Raw genomic sequence first — 12598 nt, 5'->3', positions numbered from 1 at the left:
CTTGTTGCTAGAAAATTGCAATGTGCAAATTGCAATTTTTATATGTTTGCATACATTTTTTATTGTTTGTTATTGTATCTAAAAAATAAATAGAAATTGAATTTAATAGATATGGCTCTGTTGTTAATTGCAACCGTTTAATTTTTTAGTAATGTGCATAGGGCTCCCTATTGTATAGCATTAGCTAAGATATATTTTTTATCCGTAAGAAAATTGTAATTATAATTTAGTTTATTTAAAGGCAGAGCCATAAATTGTCCAGTAAACCACTGTTTATTAAAAAAAAACAAAAAAACAATTGTATGTTTTCTGCCCCTGCTGTACCAAAAATGTATGAAACTGTGACTTCAAAACTGAGGTACAATTACACCACTAATGTTTTCATTAATATTATGTATATAATTAAGTATTATGTCTAAAAATAGCCTGTTATTAAAGTAACTAAAATTTTCCTAATTTAAAAAGAAAATAGCTTAAGACTAATCAGATGCAAATGTCATGTAGAAATCTTTAACTGGATAGAGTTAATGCATTCAGTGAAGGAAGTTATGTCTTTGTTTTAGTTGGATTTTTAAACAAAATTAGATTACATTGGACACCATTTTGTGAGCTTTGTGAAACACTGTGTGAACTAATAATCATATTTTTTGTATACTTGTTAGTCAAGTTTTCTAAAAAGGTAGTTAAAATCTAACAAGTTTTTAACAAGAATTTTAGAATAATAAAATTATTAAATGATGATATAATTATTATTATATTGTTCTTGCTGGGTTTCTCCCACTACAGACATGGCATCAGAACCCATTGAACTGGCAGCTCTAGGAAGACCTCTGTTTCCTGGCATGCTGTATGACTGCCGCAAGGATTCCTTCATCCCAGGTGCTTTACCTACTTAAAAAAATAAGTTGTGAATTGTGAATCCACAAAAAAGTATGGAAATATTTTATAATACTTTTCATTAATAATGATATTAATTGAACATCATAATGCTTAACAGCTCATTAGTTAATCTATATTCAAATACCTACAGGTATGAGATAATGAACTAAGGACTTGTTCATCATTATGTAGCACATGTAAATTAAAATGCTTACAAATATTATTATACTTTTAATTCATAAATGATTATGCATTTTATAAAAATCTGCAAATGATTTTACAGATGTTGTACACTAATTAATAGCTCAAGCTTATGAAAAAGATTTATATGTCATCTAATGTAGCGGTTTCAAAAAAATTTTGTCAGCCAAACCCCTTTAGGCCTAAATTATTTTCTTGAAGTACCCCCTGAGATTTTAGGTAAATAAATTATAAGTATATAAAAAAACAATGAATTTTAAACTAAATTAAAAAAACGGTTTTCAAATGTTTTGACAAAAAAAAAACTTTTATAAATTGATAAGTCTCATTTCAGCATTCATTTTTTATTTTTTTTATTTATAGAGTCAAAATGATACATCATAGGCATTTCATCTGCTCCATAAACAACTGTATATAGGCTAACTTGTTATTCGAATTGTTGAGATTTTTAAAATGCACATTAGCTTATTTTCCATTTACCACTTAAGATTTACAACAATAATTTGGTCCAATTTGTAGGATATCAAAGCGAATCAGACAAGATTTGATCAGAACAGTGTTGAAACAACAAAAAGAGCCAAAGTCCACAAAAAGGCCCAGGATAACAAGAGAACGTCATAAATCTGTCCAGGATTCTGGTACCATAAGTCTGAAGCAAGTCTAACTACAGTAGGTAGTCAATCAAAATGCCTATTACCACCGCGTTAAACAAAACCCAGTCACATGTAAAACTCGTTCTCGAAATCATCACCAGGTGGCGCAAAGGGATAGTTGACACCAATGCTCAATAAAGCTTGAATTGTGAAGTTTCTTTTTCTTTTTCTTTTGTTTCCTTTTTTTGACTGCCTTGCTCTCAGTTGTTGAAGCCCTAAGACTTCCAAATCTTCATTACTTATCTTACAGGATCTGTCCGCTGCTTTTGATATGGTTAACCACCGGGTCCTCCTGTCAACCCTATTGGTTGGGCACTTGGAACTTTATTTATATCATTGTAATCATCTTTCTACTGATGCAGCGATGCAACATGAAATCAGTTATTTGGTTTCGAGTGAAGGGAAATAATAAATAGATTGCTTTTAAGAGGTGACTTAGTTTTGAACTAAATCATTAACTAGTTTAGGTTTCATGACGTTTAATGACCTTTGCAATTTTATTGCTAACATTTTCATAAACACCTTGTAAATCTTTTAACTGGGTTGATATAATCCTTCAATATTTGTGACAATATTTTGCAATTGAGCATACTTGAGTCACATACAGACTTCAACATTCAGGATGCGTGCCTGTATATTAGATGCGTGCAAAGGCAACAGTACTAAACATGTTGCCAATTGTCATTAAAGGGATAGTTCACCCAAAAATTTATTAATTTATTCACCCTCAAGTTGTTTTAAACCTAAATGAGTTTCTTTCTTCTGTTGAACATGAAAGTTATTATGAAGAATGTGGGTAACCAAACAGTTGCTGGTCCCCACTGACTTTCATAGTATTTTTTCCCCCTACTATCAAAGTCACTATAATCTTCAAAATATATGATTTTGTGTTCAGCTCAAGAAAGAAATGAATATAGTTTTGGGACAATATGTGAGCGAGTAAATGACAGAAATTAAATTTTGGGGTAAACTATCCCTTTAATGACAATTGGCAGCATGTTTAGTACTGTTGCTTTTGCACGCATCTAATGTACAGGCACTGTTTACTCAACTGTTTACTTTCACTTTAAACATAACCAACTATGTTTATATGTAAACCCTGTGTGTTTTGACAGCATTAGTGCAATCAGATGCAAAAGATAACTTAGCACAGTAATCAGGCGCTGTTTGACAGGCTTTTTAGTGTATGCACGCTTTAAGTGTACGCGCTCAGAAAAAGCGCACATCAGAACAGTACGAGAATGGAATGTTTAACCAGCAAGGCTTTAAAGCACATGCAGATAATTTACTTCTATGATTGTGAATAAGTGCAGTGTCCTGTGAGTGTAACTCTACCGCAGAGTTAACATTTGAAGTGAATGTCGTGTGCACTGTAGCACGATACAATGATATTTCTTCAAAAACAGATCGTGGAGACATTTTAATTGTCCATGATCACAAATCATCATATTGCACACCCCTACTCCATATCGTGTATGTAACACACACATTTGACTATCATGTTCTAATCCCTCATCCTTTTAATAACTATTGAATAGCTTAAGGGTATATTTGTATTTAGAATGTGTGTTTGAAAAGTTCTACTTGAAACTTTTCTATGAATCAATTCTTGTTATAGAAACCGTTGCCTAAATTATACTCTGCAAAAGTGGGAAAATTCGGACCTTGTGACTAATAAGATAACATGTTGATTTATGTATTGGGAGAAGAAATGTAGTCACACCCAGAGCTAAGACAGTGTCTATCTGGTCAAGACACCATTTGGGAATCGTCCAACAGCCAAGTTAAAAAAATCATGACATCAACAAATTTCACTTTTTGCCACTGATTTTAGCTTTGTGCCTTTTTGCTGTTGCTTTTTTCCTTAAGGTATTTACCGCTCTTTGAGCATGCTCTGGCTTGCATGCCAGATGCTCCTCTTCCATCATAAGGAGGAAAGCCATCTAGTCTCATCACATTTTTCCTCTTTCTTTCTTTTACTTTAGTTTCTTTTCTGTTGAGAGTTTCGTGTTCTGAGAAGTTTTGCGATAAAGCTGTCTCCGAGTCCAACCTCGTCTGTGCCCGCCTCAAAACTTCAACCAGCATACTGATTCCACACCATTCGCCAGCCAACACACAATGATGTCCCCAAGACATCACTCCAAACCAGGCGCGGACTGGTGGAGCAGAGAACCTGATGAAGGTCAGAGGGGTGGACCATCCCACAGCATTACACCAGATGAGAAGGCCTTGGAGGCCACCATACCTCTAGTAGAATGAACCCTGACCCCCAGTGGTGATGGGAGACCAGAAGACTCGTATGCAGTAGTTACAGCATCCACTATCCACCTGCTGAGGGTCTGCTTGTTAGCAGGAAGACCCTTCTTATAAGGACCATAGCACACCAATAATTGGTCCGACTTTCTCCACAGGGCAGCTCTGTGGACGTATGTGTCCAGTGCTTGCATACAATTAAGCTTTTCCTGGTCAGGGTCACGAAAGGGAGGAGGACAGAATGCCGGTAGAACAACTGGCCGTGGAACGAAAGAGGGCACCTTTTGGGACATACCCCGGCCTTACCAGGCGCAAACTTGAGACATGATGGGGCCACTGACAGGGCCTGTAGGTAGAGCAATCAGGGGGAAAGCGTACAGACGAAGCCTCGGCCAAGTATGTACCATGGCATCCAGCCCCAGTGGAGCTGGATGAGTCAGAGAGAACCAGAGGGGACATTGTGAGGTCTCTCGAGATGCAAACATGTCCACCAGTCTTCTAGTAGGGCTACCTGGGGCCCGTTCTTCGTACGTCGCTTATTACATCGAGATGAAATGTCACATTCAAGATGATATCATCGCGCTAATCAGGATCTGGCTAAACGCACCTGCTGTTGATGATTAGTATGGCTGCATTGAGTTATCTGAGATAATTGCGTGTTCATGGGTTAGTATAAAAGGGGTTATGTATCGATACTCGAAACCACGATCAGCAATGCAGTGATTGGCTGGCGGCAAGACAGCAACGTAATGAAAATATATCATTAAAAAAGTCACAAAAATTTTGACAAATTTCTGGACCTTTATAAGGACACAGGCAAGCAAACAAAACTACATAAATGTTATAATAAATGAAATGTTTTCATTATATTTAAATTTTTTACATGATTCCCAATTATTTATATTTACGATTTCTAATATTTGTACAGGTTTTACTTTTTTTATTTCAATGTAGTAATTAGCAATTCATATTTCAAATTTTATTTTATATTTGAAAAGATTTGTTATGTGACAGCATTAATTAAAGTTTCATAAGGTTCAAGATCATGTTAGATTCAAGATCTGCATTTCCTGCGCTCCATCAAGCCACTCCCATAATAGCTGTCACCACTCAAATTAATACACGACTCTACATTATCTGTGTGTAAGACTATAATACCATTATGAAGTAATTATTTTATGACGAATAGATCTTTCAGTGCATAAAACTGGTATACTGTCTATAGTATTAAAGACTACACAACATTATTATATTATCTTTAAATTAATTTTATCCAAGCAATCAAACAATCCAAGATCATGCCAAATCGTCAACAATCAAATCCAGCTAACGGAGTTAGCGACGTACGAAGAACGGGCCCCAGGTCCACAAACCATGGGCCATGGCCAGTACGGGGCTACTAACAAGAGACGAACCCTGTCCTGGCAAACTCTCTCTTCTCGGGGTGCAGACGAAGCCTCGGCCAAATCAGAGAGAACCAGATGGGACATTGTGAGGTCTCTCAAGACGCAAACATGTCCACCTGGGCTCGACCAAACATCTTCCAAATCTGCTCCATCACCTCGGTGTGGAGTTTCCATTCTCCAGACCTCAGCCCCTGTCTCAACAGGAAGTCTTGCTCCCTGATTGAGGTGCCCAGGGATGTGCACTGCCCTCAGGAAGAGCAGTTTCCCCTGGGCCCACAGAAGGAATTGGAGCGCCAGCCTGTACAGTGGGTGCGAGCGCAGACCCCCCCTGGCAGTTGATGTAAGAGACCACCGATGTGTTGTTTGTGAGGACAAGCACATGATGGCCTCTCAGGTCTAGGAGAAAATGTTTCAATTCTTGAAATACTGCCACCGTCCCACAGACCTTGGGCAGAGCGGCCACTCATGACCTCTCCCCAGCCCGTGACGTAGGCGTCCGTTGTTAGCGTTATGTGACGACATGGAGCCCCCAACACGGGGCCTTGTGACAGGAACCATGGTTTCTTCCACATGTCCAAGGCATGTAAGCACAGCAGGCCAAAAGGTATCACGTTGGACGCAGCTGCCATTGGACCCAACAACTTCTGAAACTGCTTCAAAGTGAGTGACTTGCCTTCTCTCACTCTCTTGACTGCCGTGAGGATTGACTTGGTCCGAGCAGGAGACAGACGTGCCTGCATCGTGGTCGAATCCCACACCACGCCCAGATAAGTAATCCTCTGTAATGGAAAAAGCACACTTTTATTTGCGTTTAGTCTTTACCCCAACTTTTTCATGTGAGCGAGAATGACATCTCAATTCCAAACCGCTATCTGCTCTAATTGAGCTAGTATCAACCAATCGTCGATGTAATTGAGCATGCGGATGCCCTGGAGTCGCAGGGGAGCCACAGCAGCATCCACACACTTCGTGAAAGTGTGGGGTGAGAGTGCCAGACCGAACGGAAAAACCCGATATTGGTACGCTTTGCCCCCGAAAGCAAACCTTAGCAACTTCCTGTGTTGAGGAAGGATGGATGAATGGAAGTAAGCTTCTTTCAGATCTAAGCTTCTTCTAAGCATCGGACCTGATTTGAGACACGACTTGCTTGATTGTAAGCATTTTGAACTTGAGTCTCATGACTGAGCGTTTTAACAATCGAAGATCTAGAATTGGACGCAACCCCCCATCCTTCTTCGGAACGATGAAGTAACGGCTGTAGAACCCGGACTCTCTGTCGAGAGGAGGGACCACCTCGATGGCCTCCTTCCTCAAGAGAGTGTCTACTTCTTGTTCCATTACCAGAGCCTGCTCGGGGCCCACCAGAGTGAGAAACACCCCGTTGAATAGAGGCGGACACGAACTGAATCTTGTACCCTCTTTCTACAGTGTGCAGGACCCATTGAGACACATTTGGCAGAAGCTTCCACACTGCCAGGTAATGTACTAAGGGAACCAGTCTCTCGAGACTGGCCTCTGATGTGCTTTGAACTGCTAGCTTGGTGCCCTGAAGCGGAGGACTGGCAGGGGACAGCCGATCTAGCTGTTCTAGAGACCTCCTTGGAGGTAGCGAGCCTCTCAGGTCCGCTACGTTTCCGGGCGGAAGCTGAGAGATATACTCGCTGGAGATCGCTGTGCCCTGAAGCACCAGGATGGCAGAGTTAATTGAACGATCTCCTGAGGTCACTGAGGAGAGACAGGCACCGTGTGATGAGGTGTGAACCGCTCTTCCCAAGAGGGGCCTGCCCTCAGAAGTCCTGGACCATGGGCGTTAGGACCTCTTGGCCGAAGCCTTCTTATTGAAAATTTCATCTCCTTTGAAGTCTTCAACCTGGAGTGGGTAACACCGGGGCCTTCAGGGAAGACGTATCCTCAATCCGGGGGATCTTCCCATAACCGCGCTCATTCAGCCCACGTTTGAATAGTGTGAAACATTTGGACTGAAGAGGCGGGCCGAGTATGGCTTATCCCACGATCTAGACAACTCTGTGTGCAGATCGGGGAAAAACAGCAGACCTCGGCGTGGAGGCAGTGATGTTGACCGCAGGAAGCATTCGTTGAGCTTGCTCTTAGGATGCTCCTGTTGCTCTTTCTCTGCTGGCCAATAAATATTTAACTTGGCCACCGTTCTAGTCACTACCTCCAACAGCTCCTCAAACAAGATGGACTGTGGTGGCAAGTCCACAGACTTGTCTCGATCGGCGCTCGCGTCATCTCCCTCCTCAGAAGAAGACAATACGAGCGTCGAGCCCTCTCCCGGGGCGGAGGGAACCATTTCAGAACGTGCCTCCATCCCCAAAGAGTGAGCGCTGGGTCTGGCAGGGGAAGAAGAAGAAGAAAAGGAATTGCCCATTTCCATTCTTTCTGCCAGATCCACTTGTGATCCCCACGATTTAAGGTGCCGCTCTGCCTCGGTAGAGGCGGGACCCGAACCGCGGGGAACGCTGGCAAGAGCACCCTCCTCAAAGAGTGCTCTCCGGGAGCGGAGCATCCGCATTGGAAGACGTACACAATGCGGACTGTCAGCTCCCTTGAGAGCTGACCCTGAACGTGCTCCGCTCCCAGACAAGCAACGCACAAACTGTGTGTATCCCCACCCATGATGAAACGAGAGCAGGGAGGAACACACACAGCCTGAAACGCTGCTTGTCAGACTCTTTCTTGCCAGACTTTGACATAAAGAGATCAATATAACAGGACGTACAACAATAAATAAGACGTGACACACATAGAGAGCTTACTGAACAACAGAAGCTGCCGCTGTCTCTTATAAAATAAGTACCCTTATAAAATATACCTTTTATACTTCCTGGTCGCTACGTCATCCCCGCCGGTGACGTCACCCAGGATTCCCTCGGACGGATTACACATGTTTCAGAGTGTGGGAACACAGGGGCGTTCCCAAAGTGTTTTGCGACGCAGCTCGAGTTCCTTAAGGGGAAGCAAAACTATTGTTCAGGATTTCAAGTGCAGATCAGTTTCATCTGTAGTTAAGCAGTTAAGTTGGGCAGTAGCAGCCCATTACTCATCACTCAAATACGGTATACTAAAAGGACATCATTATAATCTATTGTACAGTTACAGTAGTAATTTAGCAGACAAATAATCATATCATTTTATAATAGGTTTAGAGGGAGCTAGGTCAGACAACAACAGCCCTTGCGAAAAATAACGACGGTTTTACTATAAATCCAAAGACAATGGTTACTATTGTTAAACCATGGTAACCACAAATTAACCATGGTTTTGCTACACTAACCATTGTTTAACCATAGAATTAGTAGTAAAGCTAAATACAAATGGTAATCCATTTGCCAAAAAAAAAAACCATGGTTACTGTACTTTTAATATAATAAAAATCATGGTTAATTTTTGTAAGCGACAAATATGATTCATGTTCAGTATTAGGATTTATCAGTATTGTAATGATATTATTGTAATAATTTTTTACCTTTAAGCAGTTTAGAAAGTATAGTTTTGTTAAATCTCGAGTATTAAAGTAATGTGAGAGACAGAGATATCAGGGCAAAATAAAGAAAATGAAAAGGAAAATGGAAGTGATGGTGCAGTTCAGGAGAGAACTTTTAATTATTTTGCATGTCCCCAGCCTAAGGATTTAAATCTTTTTTTCATGTGAGGTCCATACAAAAAAAGAGGGATGTCTGTGTTTCAGAATTTGTTGTGGGTGTATGGGTTGGCCTGGATGAGTGTGAAATTTCCCGGCCTGAAATTTTGTCCCAGTTTGCCCCTGCTCCGAAAGACTACTGAATCTCAAAGCCAATGAACAACCTAGCAAAACCCCTTTCAGCGGACATTCTTGCTGAACTGATGCATTTAATATAAAGATTAATAACCCTCGTATTTAATTTCTCATTGAGGCTAATTAAAGATTATCAAGACAAACAGCTTTTTTCAGTGAATTAACTTGCACGGAATAATTGTCCACCTTAGGACTAGCAATTTGTGCTAATAAAATAAATATTGTAAATTTTGATTTCATGCACACTTTAAGCAATAAGGTTACGTGAGAGAAAGCCATGCTGTTCCTTAAACAAAAAGGTATATCTTACTCTACTACTTACCTACGTTTATAGGAATACCTACGTTTAGGAATTACACACACACACACACAAAACATAGTAACTGTACACTGCTCGGTTACAAGCTATATGACTATATATTAACTAATGATCTGTTAAGCATTATATAATTTTGTTAATAACTTATTAATGAAAGTTATTACAAAAGGTTTTACTAAAAGTACTTATATAACCAATTTGAGACACGGATATTAGTTTAAAATTGTCTTACAAATACAGGATGCATTTTTACTTCAGTTGTTCATTGTGTCCACTGTATGTACGTAACTGTAAAAACCATTTCTCATTTCAGGTGTTACTCTTTGGGATAAGAAATCACTTAGGGAAGATTTGGACAGCCGTCCGCAACTCATGACAGATTTGAAGTTCAGTAGCTCTGACTCCTTCTCTAGTAAGTCCAGTCTTCTAGATGTAAGTGCTTCCCTGAAGGCCAGCTTTTTGGGGGGGCTGGTGGAGGTGGGAGGATCTGCCAAATACCTGCGTGACACCAAATCCTCCAACCAACAGTCCAGAGTAACAATGCATTACAGCGAAACTTCAAGATTCGATCAACTCACTATGACTCAGCTGGGCCAGATCACCTACCCTCAGGTGTTTGAGCAGAAAACTGCAACTCACGTGGTCACGGCTGTGCTGTACGGAGCTCAGGCCTTCATGGTGTTTGAACGCTCATCTGCAGAAGATGAAAACAAGCAGGACATTGAGGGAGAACTGAATGTCATGGTCAAGAAGATCCCTGGATTTTCCATCGAGGGAAAAGGAGCTTTAAAAATGACAGATGCGGATAATAAAAAGGCTGAGAATATCACCTGCACCTTTTATGGTGATGTCCATCTCGAGCAGAATCCCACCACGTACATAGAGGCCCTAGAGGTGTACAAGAAGCTCCCCACTCTGCTGAAGAAAAATTCAGAGAATGCAGTGCCAATAAAAGTCTGGCTCTATCCTCTAAGTTTACTGGATACAAAAGCAGCTCGGTTGGAGAGAGAAATCAGCACACGTTTGATTTCCAACACTGAAGATATGATGGAGGAGCTGAGGGAGGTAGAGAGGACATGCAATGACCTGTCCAGAAGAACAGAGGTAAATGTTTTCAGTGACATTAAAGCAAGGTTGCGCTCATTTCAGGATTCATTTAGCATTTACAAGATGGTGCTCCAGAAAGCACTAGCCAGGGTCTTGCCTGCCATTCGAGGAGGAGGTATGGAGGAACAATCCCTGGAAGACACCCTGAGGATACACAGCAGCTCCCCTTTTAATGCTGACTTACTTAACCAATGGTTAGATGATGCAAAGTCTGAGCTTTACTTATTGAATAATCACAGCAAGACACTGAATGAGATCAACATTAAAGATTCAGACGGGCTCAACGGCATCCTTCTTCATCCTGATATTGATGTAGTATTGTGCTTGACCTTCACATCTCTAAAATATAAAGACCCATATCTTTCAACCCTGACAGAGTTTCTCAAATCTGACAAGTTTAAAGAGCTAGATGGAAACAAAACCCTGCTTTCTGTGATATCTGATAGAAAGTGGTTCAAAGATCCTGATGTCATTGCAAAGATGAGAGAGAACTTATCCGTCTTCAGGAGATTTTCAGAGGCCAATAAAAATGAGAAGAGTGTCCGATTAATTATTTCTGCCATCTCCAATCCCTCCATTCCAGGCTCCTCCATCTATCTGTATGAAAATGGGAAACTGACAGACACAAAGTTCCAGCCCATGTCCAAGCCGTCCCCACCAGTAGTGAAGAATGTCCTGGCGCAAACTGTGTCCCTGAAACTGCAGAAGTCCCCAACTGGAGAAAAAGTGAAGTACAGAGTGGAGTACAAGCAGGTGAAAGCAGGTTCTGGAGCTGAGGAACAGTGGCTTGCTATAGACACAGCTGATGAAGACTTCACGCTGACTGAACTGGTGTCTGGAAAGCAGTACCTGATCCGCTACAGGATAGTGGGTAAAGTGGGAGCGAGTGAAGCCAGTGATACTGTCAGTCCTACACTCTCTTCAAGTAAGTGTCATTTGCTAATTTTTATGAATACTTACTTTTTCCAATTTCCTCAGAACATTTGCTGAATTCAAACAGTCAGCATTTAGAATTATGTTTGAGACTGTATTTAAAGTCTGCGTGAACCGGAAGTTGCTGCCGACTTTGTTTCAGTGTAGTGACGTATTTCCAGCAGAAACGGAATATTGAATAGAGGGCGGGGTTTTATTTTGGCGCTCCTCCTCTCTGTCTCTCACTCGCAGTGAACTAACGGCTGGAGGGGGGTGTTTACACACATTCTGCCCAAGCCATCAAACTGACGTCATCAGAGAAGGACTGCCATTCCAGAGCGGAAGCAAATGTTCAGACTTTGACTTTGGCTTCTAGAGTGTTCTGGATGGTTGTTACAGTGTTGCTAGATGGTTGCTAGGGTGTTCTGAGTGGTTGCTAGTAAGTTGCTGAGTGGTTGCTAACACATTTAGCATTAAGCAAGCATGATTAACATGTTAGCATCACATTAACACAACTAGTATGTAGTTAGCATGATGCTAACATGATTAGCAACTCTTTAGTCACCTTTATTTATATAGTGCTTTTTTAAATCTCTCTCTATCACTTTCTTAGCATGATGCTAGCATTTAGAATATTGCTAGTCTGTTTAAAGCATGGTTTATCTTTATGATCAATAATTTAAGCCAAAATCATAGTTGAAGATATTAAATGAAGCGCACTGCACTGTGAGTGTGTGTGTTTGTGTTTGTTTACTGACTGAATGTGATTGTTCATTGATTTCACAGTCACCAACTGGACCAGGAACGACTTCCTACACTGTAAGTCACTAAGAAAACAGAAAAAAACTTTAATCATATAAATGATGATTTGAATAATGACACACACACCACACTCTCTCTCTCTCTCACACACACACACATATGCATACACACACACACACACCACACTCTCTCTCTCTCTCTCTCTCTCTCTCTCTCACACACACACACACACACCACACTCTCTCTCTCTCTCTCTCTCACACACACACACACACACACACACACACACACACACACCAAACTCTCT

The 12598-nt window shown here is 40.9% G+C and overlaps 1 protein-coding gene across 1 annotated transcript in view; it reads left to right on the top strand.

The window, feature by feature from the left end:
• The first annotated feature begins 788 nt into the window (after nucleotides 1-788).
• LOC107573535 (neoverrucotoxin subunit alpha-like) overlaps nucleotides 789-12598 on the top strand; it is a 12520-nt gene continuing 710 nt past the window's right edge. Inside the window, exons 1-3 of the mRNA XM_016259968.1 lie at nucleotides 789-879; nucleotides 9824-11542; nucleotides 12316-12348. Of these exons, the coding sequence (XP_016115454.1) occupies nucleotides 789-879; nucleotides 9824-11542; nucleotides 12316-12348 (1843 nt within the window). The remainder of the gene's footprint in view (nucleotides 880-9823; nucleotides 11543-12315; nucleotides 12349-12598) is intronic.

This window comes from Sinocyclocheilus grahami, unplaced genomic scaffold (genome assembly GCF_001515645.1).
Source record: "Sinocyclocheilus grahami isolate Dianchi unplaced genomic scaffold, SAMN03320097.WGS_v1.1 scaffold1970.1, whole genome shotgun sequence".
NCBI lineage: Eukaryota > Metazoa > Chordata > Actinopteri > Cypriniformes > Cyprinidae > Sinocyclocheilus > Sinocyclocheilus grahami.
The sequence above is the reverse complement of the archived record's forward strand: the minus strand, read 5'-3'. Positions and strand labels throughout refer to the sequence as shown.